Source organism: Erithacus rubecula, assembly GCF_903797595.1.
Source record: "Erithacus rubecula genome assembly, chromosome: 4".
NCBI classification, from domain to species: domain Eukaryota; kingdom Metazoa; phylum Chordata; class Aves; order Passeriformes; family Muscicapidae; genus Erithacus; species Erithacus rubecula.
Genome location: NC_136686.1, coordinates 50,265,004 through 50,287,838, shown reverse-complemented (window position 1 = coordinate 50,287,838; position 22,835 = coordinate 50,265,004). Strand labels below are relative to the sequence as shown.

Genomic DNA, 22,835 nt, shown 5'->3' with positions numbered 1-22,835 from the left:
TTTAAAACTGGAAAATACTAATTAGCCAGGCAACTATTTGAAAAGGCACAGATCTTGTATGACAGCACAGTGTGGGACAGTCATCTCTCGCTTGCCCCATTATCTCACCAAAATTCATTGTCGTCACTGGCTGCTGAGAGACTCATGTCTTGATAAGTTAGTTCTCTAATTTCAGTACTCTTCATAGTTTTTTTTAATAATTATAAATTGGGCTGCTAGGAACTTTGATCTGGCAGTAATAATCATATGTGATTCTGCTCTTTCAGCAAAATATAGGCATATAGAAAAATAGTATTTGTCTAATCTTTGGAAGTATTCTGCTGACATATAATCTGCATGCCCTTCCTACAGATAAGCATGCTGAAGTATGTTATCTCTTACTTAATATCTTAAGAAGATAGTTTTTGTCATCAGTTTAGTGCAGAACTTCTGTTGTAGTTGCAGTTCTGATTTAGAGCAACCCTAGAATAGACTGAGAAAAAGAAAATTTAGAAAAACCAATTGGTAAATTTGTAATAGTTCTAGTGTTTTTAATACAGTTTTGTTCCATTTTGAGCTGGACTGCTCTTCAGTTTTTTTTCTGGAAAAGTCCAGGGTGAATACTTAAAACAAAACAGTGGAACTTGTATTTTATATTTATGTATTGTGTAGAATTTTCCCCATAGGAAACCAGTCTGATCATTATTCCTTAGAAAGTTTTTTGTGAGTTACTTTTATTGCGCCATGGTGCTATATTTTTCATTGGAGAAAACTTCCAGGAACCACATTTTGGATGTTGTGAAATTTGGGTGGTAGATGGGAGGTGAGGGTGAGAGCTGGCACGTGTTGCTTTGGTCTGATGGTAACTGGCTTAGCTGATGGGTGGGTTTGCTGTTGTTGAGGCCAGGTCTCTAACAGGGAACTTCACAGGGACAGGTGTGGTCTCAAGTGTTTTTCTACGATTGTGAGACAAAATCTTGTTCCACTTTGTGTGCCAGGTGCCACTGTCCAAAGTGGCAAAGAAAGTTCTGTATTCAGGAGATGGCAAAGACCAGGGGTGTTCCTCATAAGCAGTACAGACACATGACCTACACAGAGAAGGAAAGAGGTTCATGTAGCTTGCATCTGCTGAGCCTGTCATCCTGAAAGTAGAATATGAGCACTGGCCAGGTCTACTTATTAAATAAATGATTCCTGAAAATACAGAAACCGTGCTGACTTTTTCAGACTTTCAGTGAAAGAGGCAGAAGGTGAGATGAGTATGGAACAACAGGATTTCAGTATCTGGCACTAAAAGCCCATATATATTGGAAAAATTTTGTAGTCTCACCCATTGCCTGTTTATTTACAGCCTGAAATGAGTTCTTTTACAGATATGTTCCTTTCTCTATCTCTCTTTTCTCAGATGAACCTAGAAAATATATCCCAGCTGTTGTAGTTGGTGTTGTTGGCATGGGTCATGTACCTGGAATTGAAAAGAACTGGAATTCTGACTTAAAGATCCAGGAAATAATGAGGTAACAATTGTCCTTTTCTACATGTTGATGTAACAGCTTCTTCTGCTAAAAACCAGCAGTTTCTTTGGAGTTGTTTTGGTTGGTTGTCACAGCTTGAAGAAGCATCTCCGCTGTCATCCCTGTCCTGTCAGCTCATTGACTTGCTGTGCAGTGCTTGTAGATTGTGCTTACAGCAAAGAAAAATAAAATATCGAAGGAAAAAACAAGTAGTTGAATATGGAGGAAAGTAGAGCTGAGAATATGCTCTTGTCTAGAAAGAAAATTAATTGGTTTTCACTCAAGTCTTCTAAAATGAAAATTCAAATGAGGGCTGTAGAAGATGGTGAAAACAGAACAAGCCTTTTAGTCTAGCTTAGGTAAATATAAATAATTGGATTTAAAACTTTTGTTTTGTCGGGACACTGCTGGCTCTGCCAAGTTTAGTGTCACAATTGATGTACCCTATTTTTAAGTGTATATCTATGTAATGACTTGTTTTAATGTGTATACCTAACTAATTATGAGCTGGTTTAAGCCATGTATCTGGTGAACTCTTGCTTCAAAGTACCTATTAAAATAGATGTATGTGCTTCGTAAAAGACAGTTGAAGAACCAAAGTGTTCAGACTATGTATACCACATAAAGCCATAAAGATCAGGACTTCAGAAATACAGGAGATATTATAATACAACCTAGTAATATTGGTCTGTGGTGCTTTAGGATTATAGGGTCTTTCATATATGCACTTTCTTTATCACATCCTTTTATTATGCTTATGTAACAACCTCATCCATCTCTTCAGAGACTATGAAAACCAAAAAAGACTGACATCCACATAAATGGTATATTTAGAGATGTAAAATATGATTTAGAAAAACTCTTGTTGTCTGGATTCAAGAATGCAAAGTGCAGAAGTTCTGCCTGGCCATTTGTAGCTATCTTGCAAGACTAAGCCTCACCTGGAGTCACAAACTAGATGTCCATATTCCTCTGCACTCTCGTAAATAACCTGAATAATGAGTTTGTCTGAATCCATATAGTTGTGTGGCGGCTGTTGGTTGCATCATTGACAACACAGAACTGAATAGCCCAAAGACCATATGCATGTCTTCAAGTCTGCATAGAAGGCTTTTCTCATCAAATTTTAGGCTCTGACTTGATTGTCTTTACTCTGCCAGTGCCATAACTGAGCAGAAGAGTTACTAGTATCTTTCATAAGACATTAATATTGCATTAACTTGATTTTCTGAAATAATAAGAAGCAAATGACATTCATAAGAGTGCTGTATTTGCAACTTATTTTTCTTTAAACTTTTTTGCCCCTCATGATGTTGCACTGCAGTTGCAGAGAAGAGTTAGGCCTTTCTTTTGTGTGTTTAATGTTCATCACCTCTCTATGGTGGCAGGTTTTTAAGACTTTCACAGGTATTTAGTTGAATTTTAGAAGTTGAAATTTTTCTGATTTTTTTCTAATTTTTAGTTCATGCATTGAACATGACTCCAAGCAGACTTTAATGTCTGCCACAGTATATTTTGAGTTGGAAGGGGTGTACAAGGATTGAGTCCAGCTCCTAAGTGAATGGCCCATACAAGGATTGAATCCATGAGCTGGGCATTATTAGCACTGTGCCCTGACCAGCTACTATTAATTGATTTTTACTTTTTTTAATTGTGGTGAGGTATTGTAATTGAGAGAGTAGGTAGAGAAGGGTACAACAACATGTAAAACATGGCTTTACACCTTTTTTTTTTCAATACATATGCTTTTCTTAAACTCTCCTGCATATTGCTGTAATGTGCAAAGTCTTACCAGTGATAATTTTCCCTAGTTTGGGCACATGGATCTAACTCAGTCTAGTTGTATCCTAACCTCAGCACATCTAACCTGGTTTGAGAGCACCCAGTGTTTTTGTGCTATTGTAACTGATTACTTCTGAATACATTAGAAACTTTTAATGGATATAAATTAATAATAACTTGAGGCTCCTTTGAAACAATATATGGAAATGAGTTGTCTGTGAGAGGATGATGAGTTTCTGTGGGTGCAGGGCCAGCTGAGCTGCTGCAGAGGCTGTTAGTGAGGGTGCAGGGCTGCAGGTGCATGTGACTGTGCTCTCAAAGTCAGCTTTATTGGGAAGGTGGTGTTAACTGTTCATATACCAACAGTGAGAGTGTTTGAAGGTGGAGGGGTAGACCTGGTCTACTTCTTGTCCTCTGCCTCTTGGTTCAGGTGGCCAGTGCAGAGACTTCCAAGCAGCTCTGAAAATCACAATATTATCTTCTAGTATTCTTCAAAAAGTCTGGATATTGACATAGTTATTTTGGCGGGGTGATGGACAAGTGAAGGTTCCTAGCCATTAAGAATGGCAAAATGCATAAATAGAAAAGGCTTTGTAAGTGTTTAATAATTTTCATTGTTATTTAATTATATGTAGCCCTTGCACATGAAAGGCTTCATTGTTCATTCATGATGTATCTGTTATCTGAAAATTTCCTGCACTATGGGGAGGAAGGGGAGAAAAGATCTTTTTTTTTTTAATTGGAAAATGCCTTCTGTTTCCAGCTATGCAAATATTAATATTATTTTCTATCCTTTTCAGTGTGCCTCCTCCATCAGCTTCAAGTAAGATTTTCAAATTTGTTTTAAAAGCAACAGTTTTTGGACTGCTGGGATATGGCTGCTACCGAATAGGTCACAGGACAGTTCAGTTTGTTCTCTCAATGCCAGCAACACAGTGCTATCTTCAGAGGCTGACAGATGTGCCTCAGCAATGAACATTGAGTGGAGGCTCTGTGTGAAGAAGGTGGCTGAAGAAAGGGTGATGGAGGCAACGCCTGAGCTGGACTGAAGAATGAGGATTCTAGTCAGAGCTGATTGATGCTGAGCAACACTCAATCATTATATAATAAAATATTTTATACACCAGCTATGATTTAATCAGTAGTTTGATTCTTGATAGGTGTGTTGCATGAAACCAGATGATTCCAGATTGAGGTAAAAGAAATGTGTATGCAATTATATATATATTATATATGCATACTATATACATGTATACTATATATATGCATTATATATAATATATATATATATATAAAACTGATGATGTAGTACAGGCAGCTTAAAGGGTGTGTGTTCATGGCTCCTTTTCCAGAGGAAAGAACAACGCAAAGTCACCTATTGGGCTGCATCTCCTCTGAAGTTCAGGGACACTTGAGTGATTCTTTGCTTTTTTTCTTAGGTATAATAATACCAAGTGTTTGTTTCTGGTGCCAGACACTTTTACACATAATTTAAAAGGACATCTTCTCAATGTGTGTTTTATACCTAAAACATTTAGGCTTTTTTTAAACTTAAGAGCTTTCCAGAAATTTCATAATTGTACAGGCTGTCATACGTACACAGTCAAATTTTTTACAAGCCTTACTGAAGAACAGGAATGTTGCCTTTAGATTGCATCCCTTGTTACTACCACCAGTTGAATTGTCTTTCTCCTGCATAGAGAAGGTATAGCCACCCCATCAGAATGCAATGTGGTTTGTGTCAGATGTTTACAGGACGCTCTGTTCCTTTAGATTAGCTTATTTAAACTGTATTATTTAGCCAAATCCTGCTGGTTTCAGTATTGTAAATTTAAAAGACTAGAACTACTGTACAACTTTTGTTTCTCAGATCTTTCATATTTGGCATAAAAAGCCTGGAATTAACCTGCCCCTTGTTTTTGCTACATGAAAATATTTTATTTATCAATGTAATTTCTCGGTGGATGGATATTTTAATAGGAAAACAGTGTTCAATTTAGTTTTTCAACCAACTGTAGCATTTTATTTGGATTACCTGCTTGCTATTTATACACAGAATTATGGGTACTACAGACTGCTGTTACTTGCTTTATTAATTATCTGGAACACTCATCCATCATCAATTTGTTTCTTTTTAAATCATAGGTTCATATTTCACTGGAATTTTTTGGTACCTTCCCTTTTTACAGGATTGTCAGCAATTGTAAAATGCCCTTGGCAATCAGCTAGTCCTAGTTCAACAACACAGATAATATTGTCATATCAAAGTTAACCTGGTGTATTTGAATGGAAGAGTCCCATTTGCTCCTCAGGCTCACATACTCATTGCTTAAAGTGAGGTTTTTATCTGTATTAATTTCTTTTGGGAATGAAAGATGGGAACCAGTATGTGAGGCAGGAGGAGGAAAAAGTGATGTGTTTTGTGTTTCTTTGTGTTTTTTCAGTTGGTCAATAAAATCCAGAAACCACTTTTAATAGGGTATATTTCCAAAGGGTTGTGATTGAAATGGTTCCATACAGTCTTTTGTTTGCTGAAAGTATGTACATCTATCTTCTGTACAGTGTAGTCTTTTTTGAGCTGTTAAAATTAAGGGTCTGATGCTCCTCTCTGTGATGGCATTAACTTTGCTGGGAGCTGGTCTGTCTGTGCAACCTGATGCTTTTCTGCCTTGCTCTTTGAAAATTTTATTTTCCAGTTCAGTTCCAGTGCAGCAAATTATTAAAGTGTATGTTTATCTTTAACCTTACTGAATCTAACCCAGTTCTGCAGAGCTCTTAAGATGGTGCTAGGTGCTTTTCTGTGTCTGAACCTTACAGGTGTCCAGGGAATAAACCTTAGCAAATGAGAATGATAGCAATTCATGCTTCTAGGACACAAAGTGTAAATGATAATACAGAAAACAGTGGGGCAGGTCCTGTTATTTTCTATTTATTAGTGCTTAAGAAACCACCAGCCATCTCTAGCAAGAGGAAAATCAGAATTTGTAAACTATTTCTAGAAGAGCAGAGTGACTGCCTGAATTTTGATTCCCATTTAAAAAAATAATTAATGTACTGTTTACAATTAAGCAGTCCTGTTTGAATAATTCTATTACGTTTTAGGTACATTTTTAAAAGATGAGAGCAAAAGCTTAAGCTCACTCTTCTCCTGGCTTCACTGATGTACCAAAATGATGTTCTGTTGGTTATTTTCTTGAAAATATTTAGCTGGTAGAATTAAATACATGGATATTTTGCTTTAAGTTATCTACAGATTTTTAAAATATCTGCAGGTATTTTAAAAGCTCTGTAGATCTTTGATATCTGTGCTCAGGTAATTTTACACAAAGGAAAACAAATCTAAGGTAAATTTTAGATAGGAGCCTTAATCTTGGTTGGGACTAATGCTAAATGATTGTCATGGAGCATTCTTGCAGACTTGATGTTTTATGCTTTTTAGCCAAAAGTGATTAACATCTAAGGTGTCCATTTTTGTTATTCAGTTATTCTCTCCAGTAATACCTTATTGTTTCAAATTTTTTTTAAGTATTTTTTTTACAAAGCATATCAACAGATTCTTCAGGGGACCTCTTTGTGGATGAAGAATTTGCAACTTATCTTCCCACTGTTGCAAATTAGCAGATCATATGCATGCATTGTTTATTCAGTAGCACTGGAAAATGATGAATTTGCAGAACTAACAATTCTATGAATCCATACACAAATTCTTGATGTTGTATATTCAATGTGTTGTATTGTTTATATAACATAAATCTGTGTTTTAGGTCCATTCTTTTCTGTTCTAGTCAGTCCTTTCAGTGTTAACAGCATCCTGTAAAATTTAAGTGTATGTTGAATTGTCCCAGCCCCACCTCAACCTTATGAAGCCATATTGTATTTTTTTGGTGACATGTACATCTGTTTTATGCATTTGTACATGTGATGTAAATTTGAAGTATTTCTAACAATGTGTGCCTTTAAAGTGATTTAAAGTAAACAGCAGTATGTTCTATTATATAAAAAATAAAATATTTTAACCACCGTTTCTGTCAAAGGTATTTATTTTCCTAATGAACCAGTATTGAGAGCAAGCACTGGTTAGCTAGATCTAGTACAGGATAATGCCACCATCTAACACATTTTCCTGGAGAACATTAGTTGAACTAACAAACTCCTAATGAGGAGCATCTTAGTGTAATGCTGAAGCAGTAGTTTTTCTACTTACCACATGTAACTGGTTAAGAGAAAAAGGATGAGTTTCCCTGTCCTACTGAACACATGGGGAGACTGCTGAATGTGAGAATGTAAATTCAAGAGTCCTGAGTTAGGCCTGGTGAGTTGATTTTTTGGTTGCTTTTCTTTTCATGCCTCCAGTGCTCAGTCTTGCAAGGAGCTGGCAGTCTAGCAAAGCACTCCAACATTGGCTTCACATCAGGCACAGTCATTTGTGCTTAAAGTGCTGTCATCCATGCAGGAAATGAACATCCTTTAAGTGCAAAAGATGTTGAATGAGTGGCAAAGAGCATAATCTTTCAAATTGACACAGGTAAATCAATATGACCATTGCTTAAAAAAAGTATTAATACAAAGAACCTGTATTCATGTATATGATAAGCTGCATTCCATACAGATAATGTACCATCTATTTGTACCCTTTGTCAATCAGTGTTTTTTTTTTGATTGTGTGTAAAGCAAAATGCCTTTGATCAGGCAAAGTTCCCTCCAGTTGCAATAGGAGCTGTGGCTGCAAAGAATTGCTGGTTAAACCATTTAGGTGGAAGAAAAAGCTTTGAATACTGTAGTCCTGTAGTGTCCCTGGGAGTGGCAGAGGACATGGCACAGCAGCTCTGCTCTGGAGCAGCTGCCTGTTTGGGAGTGCATCGTTCACCAGCATTACATTGCACACTGCTGGCCCCTGTCACGTTTGAGGTGTCTTTTCTATACTAAATACTGAACAAAATTTTAAAATTGACTTTTTGAGGTGGATTAAAATGTCTTTGTTTCCATTGGAAGCTGTATTTCTGTGTGTATTGTAAAACATCTAAAAAACTGAGAAATATATCCAGTTACCTCAAAGTGCCAGGCAGTGGGAGCTACACATGGAAAAGAAACAGCACATTATCACTTGTGTAACTCTATGAGACTCATGTATGTATTTCCCTGTTTCTTTTTAAAGTGAAAATAAACTTTTATTTTAGACTTGAGTGTTTTAGGACTGACATTTTTGTAGCAGCTTTTAAGTGAAAGGCGGGAGAAGAGTCACTGATGTGGTTGGACTGATGGACAGACTTCAGCAGGGGGCTGAGCCCATGCTGTGGAGATGCACATGGAAAACATCAAGAAGGGACAAAAGTAGCTCCAAATATACACAGCTGAAATCAGTCTACTGACTCTTCGGGTGAAAAAACACACCAGCTGTGTATATCCTCACACCAGCAGGTCTCCTGTGTCCATGTATGCGTGAGGACCCCAGAACAGCCGAAGCAGCTGTTCTGCTCAGCAGCTCCCCACTGGAGAAGCTGCCTGGGGGTTGTATAACTATCCCCTCCCTTGTCACTTGCCTTGTGCCTGCTGCAGAGTGGAGTTTTCTGTATTCCAGGGAGGCAACAGCAGCAAAGATGGGGCTACCCTTACCCTCTCTGCCAGTAGAGAAAAGGCTGGGAGCTGGGGGGAGTGTGCTCTTTTCCATCACACAACCTTGTCCTTTGAGTCCTGACACCTGGCCTGGCTCTGGCTTCTCCTTGGTAGCTCCCTGCTGGGGATGACTGTGCTGCAAAGTGAGCAAACACTTGGTTTTGCTTGTTGGATGTTTTGTCTGTCAGTTTGTGTAGTATGACACAGAAAAGCTTTAGTGATGATAGGGGCAGAGGGAAAGATGCACACAGCTACTTTCACACTTGCCTTATTCAAGATACTTGGTACTTGTGTGTCATGACTAATACATGAGGGAGAATGGAAAGGCTCAGACCAAAAAAAGAAAAAAATTATCCCAGCTAGGTGACATTCTTTTAGTGGTAAGATGTCCCTGATTCTGGCCAAAGAAATGATTTGCAAACTGGACAAAGTAAGGAAAAGTGATATTTGATTAGAGAGGGGTGGTTATTATCGTGATGTGTCTCTGCAGCAGCTAGGCTGCTCATCTGCTTTCTCCAGGGGCAGCAGGAGTGTTCTGTTCCTGTGTGTGGGGAAGCCTGGCAAGGTTGCTCAGGGCTTTAAGTTTGTACAAGCGCAGCAGGGCTCTGGGGGTGCATCACCTGCCCCCGGGCAGCCCCTCTCCCTGCTGCCATCACCATATTGTCTCTGTTATGGTTACACCCTAATTCTTTAGAGCTGAGACTCACGTTTGAGTTTAGCTGGAAAGTACAAGTAATAGTAATAACTTAGTGCCATCTACTGTCTGCAGATGGTTTACCTGCTATGTCCGGGACAAGTGGAGACATCCACTGGATCCTTCAGAGAAAGCAAGTGTGCAGAGCTTGGAGAGTTTTGGTCTCGACCCACCACAGCGGTATCTCCTATTAATTGAAATAACACAAAACAAGAGCATTCTAAGTACTGATTTGTGGCATACATTCTTTATCTTTTTTTTTTTTCTCGTGGGTCCAGCACGCCCGCGATCTGTTAGTGGCTGCTGCCGCCCGCCCCTCGCACCGCCTTCGAGCGGGATGAGCCGCTCCGCCCGGGACCAAGGGTTATCGGTCCGGAGCCAAGTGTAATCCGCCGGGGGACAAACGCCATCCACCGGGCCCAGCCCCGCTCGCCGCTGCCCGGGCAGGGCGGCCCATGGGCGGGACCCGCCGGTCCCGGCCTCGCTCCTCGTTCCCCGGGCAGGGCGGCCCATGGGCGGGACCCGCCGGGCCCCGCCTGCGGCCCATGGACTCGGTGCTGCGCAGCGGGCGCCGTTTCCCCCCGCGGCTGCTGCGGGCGGCGTGGGGCCGGGCGCGGCGGGGCTCCGCGGCCATGCAGCGGCCCGAGGGCGGCGGGGGCTGGCTGGACGCGCTGCGCTTCGATAACCTGGCTCTGCGCTCGCTGCCCGTGGACGCCTCGGAGGAGGGCGGCCCGCGGACCGTGCCCGGCGCCTGCTTCGCTCGGGTGCGGCCCAGCCCGCTGCAGAACCCGCGGCTCGTGGCCATGTCGCTGCCGGCGCTGGCGCTGCTGGGGCTGCAGCCGCCCGCGGCCGACCCGGCGGCCGAGGCCGAGGCCGCGCTGTTCTTCAGCGGGAACCGGGTGCCGGCGGGCGCGGAGCCCGCGGCGCACTGCTACTGCGGCCACCAGTTCGGCAGCTTCGCGGGGCAGCTGGGCGACGGCGCCGCCATGTACCTGGGCGAGGTGCTGGGCCCGCGGGGCGAGCGCTGGGAGATGCAGCTCAAGGGCGCCGGCATCACCCCGTTCTCCCGGTAAGGCCCGGGCGGGCAGGGCCGGGGCGGTTCGGGAGGAGCAGCGCCCGGTGCCCCGGGCAGGTCGGGCCCCGGGAGAGGGCGCGGCACGGAGTTCCCGGCCCGCAGATCGCACTAGCGAGGGGCTGGTGCCGCGCTGGGGATCGTTCCCTGAGGCAAAGGTCATCTCCTAAGCCATCGTGGTTGTTTTTTGTTTAACTTTGGCAGCAGCGAGTGTAATGTTTAAATGCCAGATCAGGAGGTGGCAAAATTTTCTGCTGGAAAACAAGAGTGTAGCTGCATCTCGTCGGGGTGGCACCTGACGTCTGTCCCTGGTTATCCTTCTGTGCGGGTTTCCCCTTCGGGAGGATGCTGACCGTGATGACAGTGGGGAGAGCAGTGTGTAATTGCTGCCCGCACAGATCGTGTTTAAATGTGGGTGTTTGGTTGTGCTGCTGGTCCTTCTCCCCACTCTTCCCAGCTGTGGGACAGAATAGTGGGAAAGTTCCCGAAATGACGTACCGACCAAATCCCTGCAAGGGATGGATACCTTCGCTAGTTACATTGGCCTTTAAATACTTTAAGTATTTCAGGTAATTTTTCCCACTTGGACTTTCCTTATTTTCTGGCTCAGTAACACCTTAGTTTCATATATGTGTCCTCTGAAGGCCTTCTTCGGGTCTGTGAGGGTTAAGGAAATCACAGGGAAAATCCCAGGTGTGGTGGTAGTTTTGTAGATCTGGGCAGCTCTCGTGCTCTCCTGTGGCTTTGGAAGTGCTGGGAGTGTGGGCTAAGAGCCACCTGTGTCTGTTCCATTTGCTTAGTATCTATTTGTTACCTGTGTTTTGCTGGTTTGTTTTTTTTTAAAATATAACTGTTGTGCATGCTCACATTTAAGACCCCATTTCTAGTTTGCTTACCCAGAAAGATTCAAAATAATATTTTTAATTATATTTAATTAAGAGGAAACCATACACTTAATATACAATATATAAGATAGCTATAGCTGTCCAAAATTAAAAAAAATTTGAAAGACTATTGCATCAAGAAAACCAACATAGTTAATGTTTAGATGGGATAAGTTTTTTTCTGTTCTGTGTGCTCTTCATTGCAAGTTGTGTCCACCTAATTGAACTTTAACAGAAGTTTGAAGTCCAGCTTTCCTTTTCACATCTGCCACTTTTTTGTATGACCATGGACAGAGTGTGCTGCTTCTGGTCTTGTATGTGGCTGTTTCTCCAGAGGAGGCAGGAGTCCCTGTCAGTGGGCTCCAGCCCCCTGTGCTGTTGTGCAGGCAGGCTGACGGTCGCAAGGTGCTGCGCTCCAGCATTCGGGAGTTCCTGTGCAGCGAGGCCATGTTCCACCTGGGAATTCCCACCACACGGGCTGCCACCTGCGTCACCTCCGACTCCACAGTCCTTCGGGACGTGTTTTATGATGGCAATCCTAAGCATGAAAGGTGTACAGTTGTTCTGAGAGTAGCCTCTACATTTATAAGGTAGGAACCTGTTTTGTTTTGTTTTTTTTTTTCCTTTAAAGCTAAGCAGTCTTTCAAAGTACCATTTTAAGTGTATTTCTCTGGCAGCATCATTTGTATGTTGTGCTATCCTCAATTTCAGTTCTAATGTGGTACTGCGAAAGTTTGTGTGTACTTTCCCTGCCTGAGAAATGTACGAGATTCCTGTTCCAGCAGAAGCTTAGGCATTTCAGGAAGTTGCATTGCATCCTCTAAGGTTGCAGAATATTAGGGGAAGATGAGAGAGCTATGAGGAATATGCACTTTCATATGTGTGTGTATATTTGTATGTGTTCCTGTGTGTTTACATATCTGGAAAATATATCTGGTATGCTTGATGTACAGTCTAGTATTTAAAATAAGTCTGACTTCTACATATTTGAAGGATACAATTTTTTCAGTAGAAGGAGTTGTAAGAAACTTTAATGTGCTGGTGTTCAGTACTGGCAGGGTTGGTCAGTTTAGTTACATGTGGATATAGGAGCATCCTTTCACCAAGTCACTGAGCCTCACCATGTTCAGTGAAGGAGTCTTGCAGGTCTTTTCTCTCAGTCACCTGAAGAGCTGGTGTTGAGAGATGATGTGCTGGTTTTGCAACAACAGGAAATGTCTTTATTATGTGAAATATCAAATTATGGTAATGTTATCAGATAATTCTCAAATGTGTTTTTATTTTGAAACAGATTTGGCTCTTTTGAAATTTTTAAACCCCCAGATGAATTCACTGGACGCAAGGGTCCCAGCGTTAACCGAAATGATATTCGAATACAGATGCTGGACTATGTGATCAGCACTTTCTACCCAGAAATCCAGGAGGCTTATTCAGACAACACTATTCAGAGAAATGCTGCTTTCTTCAAAGAGGTAAGGATCATCAGATTCTCTTCATAAACCCCTACCAGTCATCTTCAGAAACTTAATCTGCAAGCACAGATGACTGGAATCAGTTAATACTTTGTATCATTCCATTTGAACTCTTCTACTCTTAGTAGACTTGCTTATTGATGAAAGCAGTGTTGATATTGATCTAATTGTGAAAACAATTTAAGTTTCTTAATGGTAAATCATGCTTTCCCTGCTTTGAGGAAGCTTCCAAAGGCTTATCTCCAATTGCTGGGACTGTCTTAGACTGTGAGAGGGGGGCACTATCTCTGGCAGTCAGAGCCAGAACTCCCTCCCACAGTCTAAGTTGGTGGTACAAGGCATTGTTTTGTAAAATACTGAGAATGCTAAGTCTCATTTTCCAAATTGCAAACAGGCATGTTGTGTGCAAACGTGTCTGAAGTTTAACTTCAGACTTTAGAACTGAAATGTTTAAAGGCAGTTGAGCACTATTATGACTCTCCAGCAAACGCGATAATTAAAAAATACCATATCTAATACTTGACTAGTCTATCTTAAAGCCATTGTGGTGCTTTGAAATCAGAAATTATCTGATATGGATTGAGGGAATGGCTGCAGCATGATGCACTTTCATAACAGACCAATAAGAGGTCAAAAGCCAGACTTCATAGCTGACATTCTGTGGTTTGGTTTCTTCCCTTTTTGTTTTTCTTTACCACAGCCTGTGTGTACTTGCATTCTTTCTTCAAAGCAAGCTGTGGCTTGGTTCATCACTATGTTCCAAAGAATTTAACTCTGCTGGACAAGCCCTTTGTGTGTGAGCAGTTGGGGTTGATGAGGAGAGATGTGGCTTGTCACTCACTTTGTGTCCAGCTGATGGCATGTTTACTTTCTGATGACAGAAAAGTCATGGGACTTGGGGATCTTTGTGGGGATGTGTGTGTGTGCCCAGTTCTTCTGCTTTTAGCTGCTTTACCTGCCCCAGCTACTACTGGTTTCCTTCTCCTTGCTCCAACCCATATTCCTAGCATCCTTTCCTTGTTTCCCCAGATCCATTTTTTGTTTGTTGTGCTCTTTGTGCTACTGCCTGTCCACACTCCATGTCTGTGCTATTACTGCCTCCTCATGTTTTCTCTCTTCCTTAGTAGAGATTTTCAGACTTTTCTCCACCTGAAAATCATCCCAGTCTTCTCTCTAATTGAACAAACATACCCGTTAGCGGGTAGCTGCTGGCACTTCAACTCTGTCTTGTTTTATCATTCTTCCTGAACTGTGGAAGAAATGGAGAAAAAACTACAAGTGATTGCATTTCACAGCACTGTCTAGAAAGCAGACATAATTATCTGTACTTCTCAAATAATTTGTAGTTGTTTTAATTTAAATGAGCACGTCCTTCAGCTGACTGCTTTATTTATAGATACACCATACTTCTAATTTGGCTAGCTGTAGAAAAATGATCAAAAATAATAAAGGTCAGAGGATGCAGAGCTGTCTCTTCATTATCAGTGTACCCATCTTTGAGTGATACCCAATGTTTAGTGGCTTTTGGGCACTCTCATCAGGGGGATTTCTTTTTGCCAGAACCCTGGTGGTGTGTGATGCATCATACAAGAACTGCCTTACCACTGGAGTGCTTTCACCCCAACCCTGGTGGCCAGGATTTTTTTCATTTTTAAATTTTTCATTTTCTTGGCACAGAGCTGTTGTGCAGGGTGTGTCTCTCTTACTGGTTCATGGCCTAGGTAATCAGTTTTGGACACATGTAGCTTGCTGCTGGCTTCCAGCATGTACCCCATGAAGCAGCATTCAGGAAAAATGGGTAAAGTGCCTACCATGAGAACATTAGAAAAATTAGAAGTGTGGGATCTCAAGGTGAACCAAAAGGTTCTGGTCCATGCATCATTTGTGGTTTTCATGACCTGTGAAGGCAAGATTGGCCTAGTTTTTCTTCTTTGTTTGACTGCATGTGTTTTTTTAAAAAGGGTAGAAAAATTCTGGATTTGAACACAAAGGCATAGAAACATCCAATGAAACAATTTTTAGATTTTTTTTTTAACCTTAATGAAATACAGTTACACTGCAACATGGAGAAAATAGTTGTTTTGAATTTCTGTGCATTGCTAGCTTTTTGGGAAGAAGAATGATTTTATCTATGAAAATAATTTGATTTAAAAGTTTTAGTGAATGGCTATGCAAAATTTTTACTTACAGCAGTTTAGTGACCTATTTGAAACTAGTTTTATTTAAAAATCATGTTAGCTTCCTGACTTTTAAATTTTTAGTGTTGTAATTGACAGGTGGGTTAATATGTTTAAATAATTAAGTCTGCTTTTAAATATTATTCTATTTATTTGAAGGATGGGGCACATACAGTGATTTTAGTAAATTCTGTAAAAATACCCCTTAGTTGAGCAGTGGAAAATTACTGATGAGCCATGCATTTGGTGAAGAATTGCATTTAAATAAAATTGTCTTTTTTGCAATATTTTAATTTAATCTTGTAGCCTTATTTCCATTCTCAGGACATGGAGATAAATACTTATCAGTGCTGAGACCTGTTTGTAGGGAATAATTCTTTAGTGTCAGCCCTTTAACCTCCCTGTAAATCAGCCCTACATGCGATGTAAACCAAAAGACTATACTTGCTTATGTGATTTTCTGGCTGTAGTTACTCTTTTAAATTAATAATAGGCAAAATAATATATTTGTATAATGACTAGACTAGTATGCAAGTCTGATGTCAGACAGTTTGCTTTCAGTGTTGTCTCCAGTGCATTTGAAATCTGTTCAGTTGACTGGCAGGGCAAGCATGGAAGGAAAGAAGCAGAGGCAAATGGAAACGGGAGGCAGAGAAATGGGGAGTTACTGACAGGAGGAGAGAGGCAAACTGTCCTTAAGATGTTTGTGTGTATGGCATACTGCCAGCATCTGCTCATCTCAGACTGGGAAATACATGAATGTGTTGGAATAGGCTGTGATGAGAAATGAACAAGCACCTTTCTTTCAGATAACCAAGCGGACAGCGAGATTGGTGGCTGAGTGGCAGTGTGTGGGCTTCTGCCATGGCGTGCTGAACACAGACAACATGAGTATAGTTGGACTGACCATTGACTATGGCCCTTTTGGGTTTATGGACAGGTCAGTGTGGCATCATTGTTTGGAATGTGCATATGTTCTTGCTGTGTAGGAATATCCTGGTGTTTGTGGTTGCTTTAATAGTTTAAAACTAAAGTAGATTTTTTAATTACCTCTATGGCAAAGGAGATTAAGGTAGTTCTACTTGTCCTCTAATTCTTTGTGTCAATGTACTGTTAGACTGTTCTTGTAGCCTGTGGCATTGGGAAGAGAATCAAGGAGTATTTTCTTTCAAATTTTTAGTTCCTAGAGCAGACAAAAATAATAAAAATATTACTTGTCACAATATTGGTGTCCAGATAACTAGAAGAGTGCTAACTATTTCTTCTCTTGTAGGTATGACCCTGAGCATGTTTGCAATGGTTCTGATAATACAGGGCGCTATGCTTACAACAAACAGCCAGAGATTTGCAAGTGGAACCTGGGGAAACTTGCTGAAGCTTTAGTTCCAGAGCTGCCCTTGGAAACAAGCCAGCTCATCCTGGAAGAGGAATATGATGTAGAGTTTGAGAAACACTATTTGCAGAAGATGAGAAAAAAACTAGGCCTAATCCAACTGGAATTAGAAGAAGATAGTAAGCTGGTGTCTGAACTGCTCGAAACCATGCATCTCACAGGTTGGTGAACAGCACAGGTGCTTATTTAATAGCTTATAAGAATTTGTTATCAAATCAAAATGCAATTTATATCTTGACCTTACAAGAAAGTGCCCTTGTGCAGTTACATTATTATCTGAGAGAACAACAAGAGGCTGAAAATAATTACCTTATAGTGAACTGGGGAGTAGTTGTTGCCTTATACAAGGACCCAGTCTCACATTTGCACTCACACTGAGAGAAGAGTTTCTTTGCCTCTTTAGAATGGTCACCTGTACTGCTGTAGGAGGAAGTAGGAAGGAGGTATGGGAACTGCTTTTCTGCTGATTTATTAGTTGCATTACTCATAAAATTAATTTTTTCAGCTGGAGACTTCACAAATATTTTTTACTTGCTGAGTTCATTCTCAGTAGACATTGATCCTTCAAAATTTGAAGATTTCTTAGAAGAGCTTACAAGTCAATGTGCTTCTGTGGAAGAACTGAAAGTTGTTTTTAAACCACAGATGGATCCAAGGTATTACTCTGCTTAAATGCTTTTGACTTTTGCTTTTAGTTTCATTATAACCATAATGAATTCTACACGGTATGTAGTATTTCACTGATTTTAGGATTGGAGGTGTCACTTTTAAGTAGATGCATCATGATATCCAGCAGTGACTTTCAGCAGTTGGTTCTTGAGTTAAAGTTGTCTGAGCTTTTGCTTGGTCTTTTTTTTTTTATTTCCTTCTTGTCTCTGCTGACTTGAGGCAATGAAAGTACCAAATAATGAAGTGATGTGGAAGTATTTTACAGAAGAAATGAGTTTGAACTACATGCTACTGTGTTCTGCTAGTGTACTGTCAGCAAAAAGTCATTTTCAACTGCCAAAGTTCTGGCCTAAAGATAAGCTTTAGGTGGCATAGTCCATAGTACCATTTGTTTGGCAGTCCAGCTGTTCTGAGCATGGAAACATAATAACTCATGTTCAGTTGCTGCTTATAGCAGTGACTGCAGCAATTTTTCATTTCTTGGAGATGGAGGGAAAAAATTAAAGGCATTTTGGGTAGGCTTCTCTCCCTCCCCCTCTTGTTAAGTGCTCCATGAAGGTAATGAACCTACCAAATTTTTCAGCTTTTGCTGTGTGTTGATAACACAGAGATAACTTGTGTGGTAGAGATGGGACAGTGTTTTTTAAACACTGCATTCAGGACTGGAGAAACATGAAAAGTAACTATAAATCATCATTATAGGCATGTGACTGTTTGAGTGCATTACTGATTTAATTTTTAATCCCAGCACTTGGATATCATAGATCTAGGCATGTCAGATATGTACATCAGATCTGGATAGTACTTTATGTAAGCTCAGAAAGCATCTGGCTTATCTCTGCTGACTAAAAATAGTAAAATATAACTTGATATAATGAGTTTTCTGTTTTGAGGCTAAGAGAAGTGTTTCTTTTCTCCTCTGCTTAAAAATGCATTCTCAGAGAAAATAAAAACACTTTGTATTTTGGTATGCCACAGCTGTTTGGGTTTTTATTTTACTTTATGCTATGCTGTCGTTATAAATTCAAGAAAAAAATAAAAGCTATCATGATATTGCAAAATAAGGTGGAGTTATTGCACAGCACCAGCTAACACAGTCAAATGTGAAAAGATGCAAATCCTAGTCAAACTTGCAGCAAAATAGTCTGGATATTGTTTGGAATTTATTACCAGAAAGCAGCTCTCAGTCAGTGGTTTTGACTGGCTAACTGAAAAAAATCAGTGTTGTCTCATCCAACTTAAATGGAGTATTTTTCCCCATATAATTTAGTTTTTTATTAGTACTGGCAAAAATAGTAGGTGTTAAAGAAATAAAAAAACCCAAACAACAAAACCTGTGAATTCTATATTATCTTGATATCTAGATAAGATCAAATATTTTAAAGCAAATTCCTTTCAGAGTTCAAAGGGTTTTTGATGAGAATTGTGCAACTAAACCAGTGATCTTGAAAGTCTACTGTCTGCACTTTATATATCACAGGAACCTAAATTAAACACGCTGAAGAGAGGGAAGAAACAGTCAAATTAGGATCATTTATAGTAAAAATTGTTCTGTTAATTATGAATTTCTGTTACTTAACCTCTCTAATGAAATCCTAGTTTGTTGTGAATGTTTTTGTATCTACTTTGATCACAAAGAGATGTTTCTTGACAGGCAGCTCAACTTCAGTCTAATGCATTTATTCATTTTGTTCCCAGGCAACTGTCAATGATGATGATGTTGGCTCAGTCTAATCCTCAGCTGTTTGCATTAATTGGAACAAAAGCTAATATAAATAAAGAATTGGAACGCATCGAACAGTTCTCTAAGCTGCAGCAGTTAACAGCAGATGATTTACTTAGCAGAAATAAAAGACACTGGAAGGAATGGCTGGAGAAATACAGGTAAGATTTCTTGGTATTGATAGTACTATTATATGTCTGCATTTTGAGAATAATGTGCATGTCTCATGAAAGATACCCTGTCTCAAATATAGATTAGGGGGCTGGGGAGGGCATACAATACAAGAATGTGATCTACTGCCATAATCAGTGTCTTTGTTGCTGTGAAAGTTCAAGGGCATCTTTTTCTTTTGTTTACTAGATTTTGAGATAGGATGAGGGTGTAGAAATCACCTAGCATCAAATCTAGTATGAAAAGTGCTTCAGTGATATTGATGTTGATTCTGACATAGACTAATTCTAGTTGTGAACTTTTAAGTGCTCAGTAACTACAGGTGACTGACCCCTAAGCATTCTATCTTTTGAATTTTTTTTCCAAAAGAAAAATCTAAGTGTGAATACAGAAAGCAAGTATTCTTAATCAGAGAGTTAAAACAGAAATCATGGCCAGGAAAAACAAATGTCCAGACTGTTCTAAAGCCTAAAAACTAAAGTGTTAGCAGGAGATTTTTTTGTGAAGAAAACCTCTGAATGGAGCATTAATTTTTTATACTGTGTGGATTAGGTGAGATCTTTCCTCACCTGGCTGCCTGTGATCTTATTCTCCAGCAGTTATGAGAGCTTTAGCAAGTATTGCTGATATAAAGTACCTCAAACTGCCTCAGCCATATTGCATCCATCTGCTTTTACCAGAACAACACAAGCTTTAACCAGGCAGTACAGAAATACAGGACCTGAATGTGTCAGTCATTGCAGAGCAATGCAGAACAGACTGTATCCCATGTCTTGGTCTGACTTTAGAGAATAGAGAAGCTGTGCTGTGCCACTTCCTCAAGCCATGTCAGGATCTGCTTTTAAACTTAAGTGGTGTTTTATATTCTGCTATCATGCTGCATTTTATAAACTGAGAGGATTATAGATGATGTAGTATTTTTTAAGAACTGCAAACAAAGTATCTCAAAACAAGAAAATGTGTCAACTTCTGTGTGTGGTTCTTGGTAAAAACCAATTGTTGTCATCTGCTTAATTCCAGAGTCCGTTTGCAAAAAGAAATAGAAAGTGTTGGTAATGCTGATGCCTGGAACACTGAGCGTGTGAAGGTCATGAATTCAAACAATCCAAAATATATCTTGAGAAATTATATTGCCCAGAATGCCATAGAAGCAGCTGAAAATGGGGATTTCTCAGAGGTATGCTATTATTGCTCTCTCTCAGCTTGTGTGGATGTGTAGTAGTGCTGTCAGTGACTGACATTATACCAGGCAAAATTTAGTCTGGAATCTTGGGCAGTGAGGGGATTGGGAATTCACTGTTCAGGAGGCCTCTATGATTTTTGTTGAAACTGTAATTTTAATGATTGCAGTACAAATAATAGAATCAAAACTCTGAATCTGACCTTCACCAGCTTTTGTAGGCTGACCTCAGGATAAGATACACACACTGCTTTTACTGTCTTGAGAGTGGCTTGGAAGGCAGCTGAGAATTAATTTAACACTTTCCAGAAAGGAACAAGTATATCTTTTAAAATTTACACCTTTCACCTGTGGACTTCAGCATGGATCATACATACAGAATATGGGAAAATTAATTTAAGACATTACATAAAAATTTGTATTTAATATTTGCATTTCAAGTTATTTGAGCCTGAGTCCCATATAGATACAAACTCAGCCAGGTACAATTTTACAGTTTTCATCTTATGCCTATTGTTTATATGTTTAATATTTGGCTTGTCTGGAGTTCCTGTATTAAATACAATATATGTGTTCATTATTTAGCATGATGTTCTTCTCCATATCATTTTGCCTTCATTTTTTAAATTCTTACAACCATGCTGTGTTTTCACTGTAGGTGAGAAATGTACTGAAACTTTTGGAACATCCATTTCAAGAAGCAGAAGGTTTTCAGGAGGTAAAGGAAGATGCAGAAGAGGAGGGAGCAACTGCTACAGCAACTGTTTGTTCTCAAGAGAGCAGGAGCAGACAGTCATATTGCAGCAAACCTCCACTCTGGGCCTCAGAGCTCTGTGTTACGTGATCTTCATAACTGCCTTGTTCTGTTTTTTGCTGGGAACTGAAGACTCTGATCCTCCTTCAGCAGTGAAAAATTCAGCAAGGCAAACATCAAAGTGCTATTAAGTTATTGAAACAACACTACATTTGGATGCATCTGCAGCAGTCTTCAGCTGTGCTCAATTTGAAGCAATTGTGGATCATTGGAACAAACCAGTGACAATCAACAGCCTATAAACATCAGTAATCTAAATGTTTAAAGACTCAAAGTCTTTCCTTTATCCTCACTACATTGCAAGTAAAAGGCAGTATTTTATGTTGAGGCAGGCTGAACTTCAGACATCCAAATGGAGTTGTTGTTATGTGAAGACAAAAATAGCAAGTCAGGAATGTGATCTGTTTTTGTCTGATATCTTAACTAATAGTACTTCTAACACTTATTTACTGCTTTCTCTATGCAGAAACTTTTAGTCCTCTTCAATGGAGGAATAGATTCAATGTTGCTTGTTTGAAGCTTTAATTAAGTAGTTCATTTCTTGTGAACTTTCATATTAGTTTTTAATCATTAACAATTTTCTGAGAACTTGTGCAGGCTAGAATTTGGGGGGAAGCAACCGAATTTTTTTAAGATCATAATTAAGGGAGATTACATGCATTTGCACTTGAAAACTTGGTGATGAAGTTTATTCACATTCAGTATGTTTGCATACAACACCCATAAATACCTACTAAACTCAGGAGTGCAGTTTGTAAGCTAATTGCCTCTGGCAGGATCCATAAGCCAAATTAGTGTGAGCCTTAAATTACCTCAGCATTCAAATCCAGGTTTGGTATATTTATTTCTGTGCTCCTAACAGAGTCTTCCTGATTGAGAAGTGTGCAGGTGAGGTACCTGCTCATCACACTGGTCAGTAGGGTTCTTCCATTCCTTCTCTACTCCTGCACCTTTTAGTTTGCTTCTGTGGTCCTTGAAAATCTTCATGCTGGAAGTTGGCCATTTAGGAACATGATGTTTGAGCTTGGGTAAAAGATGGAAGATGTGGGAGGTGAAGGGGAACTGACTTGCTTACAAGTTACTTAAAACATTTCAGTTGAGGTTTCAAGGGAAGGTTGATTGCTGTTGCACTTATGTTGAGACAGATTGGACTGGCATCAGCACCAGTCCTTTATTAGAAAACTTTTCATGTCTTCTTTCAGTGTACTTCTAACAGCTCTGACTCCTTCCCTCATAGGCAGCTTTCCACAGTACTGACTCTTTTTCTTACAGGCTGCTCCACACAGCTCTGACTCCCTCTCTCACCTCTGCATGACTGGCTAAACCCCAAGCTGGCCCTTCCCCAGCCACCTAACCCTGTCTGTCCCTCACAGCATCTTCTTACCTTGTCTGTCCTTTACCTCCTCACAGCACAGCCAGCAGCCTCCATCCCAAACTACTGCAAACCCTGCTTCTCAAGCTCCAGCTGCAACTAGTGGCCAGCTGGCCCACTCTTTTATAACACCCAAACTCATTGGGCAGGCACAGATGTTTCCTCAGTAACCAGTGCAGCTGTAATTCATCAGGAGAGATTGCCTTCTGTGCTATCCTTTCAACTTATCTTCCAACAGATTGCCATTATTGCCACATCATCAGAGGAATATTGTTCTGTAGTTAGCTTTTGGAACTTCTTTTTGAAGGACTGGGTTACTAGTTCAG

At 40.1% G+C, this 22,835-nt stretch overlaps 2 protein-coding genes across 4 annotated transcripts in view; both read left to right on the top strand.

The window, feature by feature from the left end:
- The window catches only part of TRABD (TraB domain containing), a 32,988-nt gene extending 25,692 nt beyond the window's left edge, over positions 1-7,296 (top strand). For all 3 annotated transcript variants that reach the window (XM_079305252.1, XM_079305253.1, XM_079305254.1), the window contains 2 exons: positions 1,385-1,496; positions 4,076-7,296. In XM_079305252.1, the coding sequence (XP_079161378.1) occupies positions 1,385-1,496; positions 4,076-4,250 (287 nt within the window). In that variant the 3' untranslated portion in view covers positions 4,251-7,296. The remainder of the gene's footprint in view (positions 1-1,384; positions 1,497-4,075) is intronic.
- A 2,820-nt stretch (positions 7,297-10,116) lies between these two features.
- Positions 10,117-22,478, top strand: SELENOO (selenoprotein O). Its single transcript, XM_079305137.1, has 9 exons — positions 10,117-10,651; positions 11,925-12,128; positions 12,830-13,010; positions 15,997-16,127; positions 16,461-16,741; positions 17,086-17,236; positions 18,948-19,133; positions 20,164-20,320; positions 20,982-22,478. Exons 1-9 carry the CDS (start codon positions 10,128-10,130, stop codon positions 21,165-21,167), a joined length of 2,001 nt encoding a protein of 666 aa, XP_079161263.1. The 5' UTR covers positions 10,117-10,127; the 3' UTR covers positions 21,168-22,478.
- The last annotated feature ends 357 nt before the right edge of the window (positions 22,479-22,835 follow it).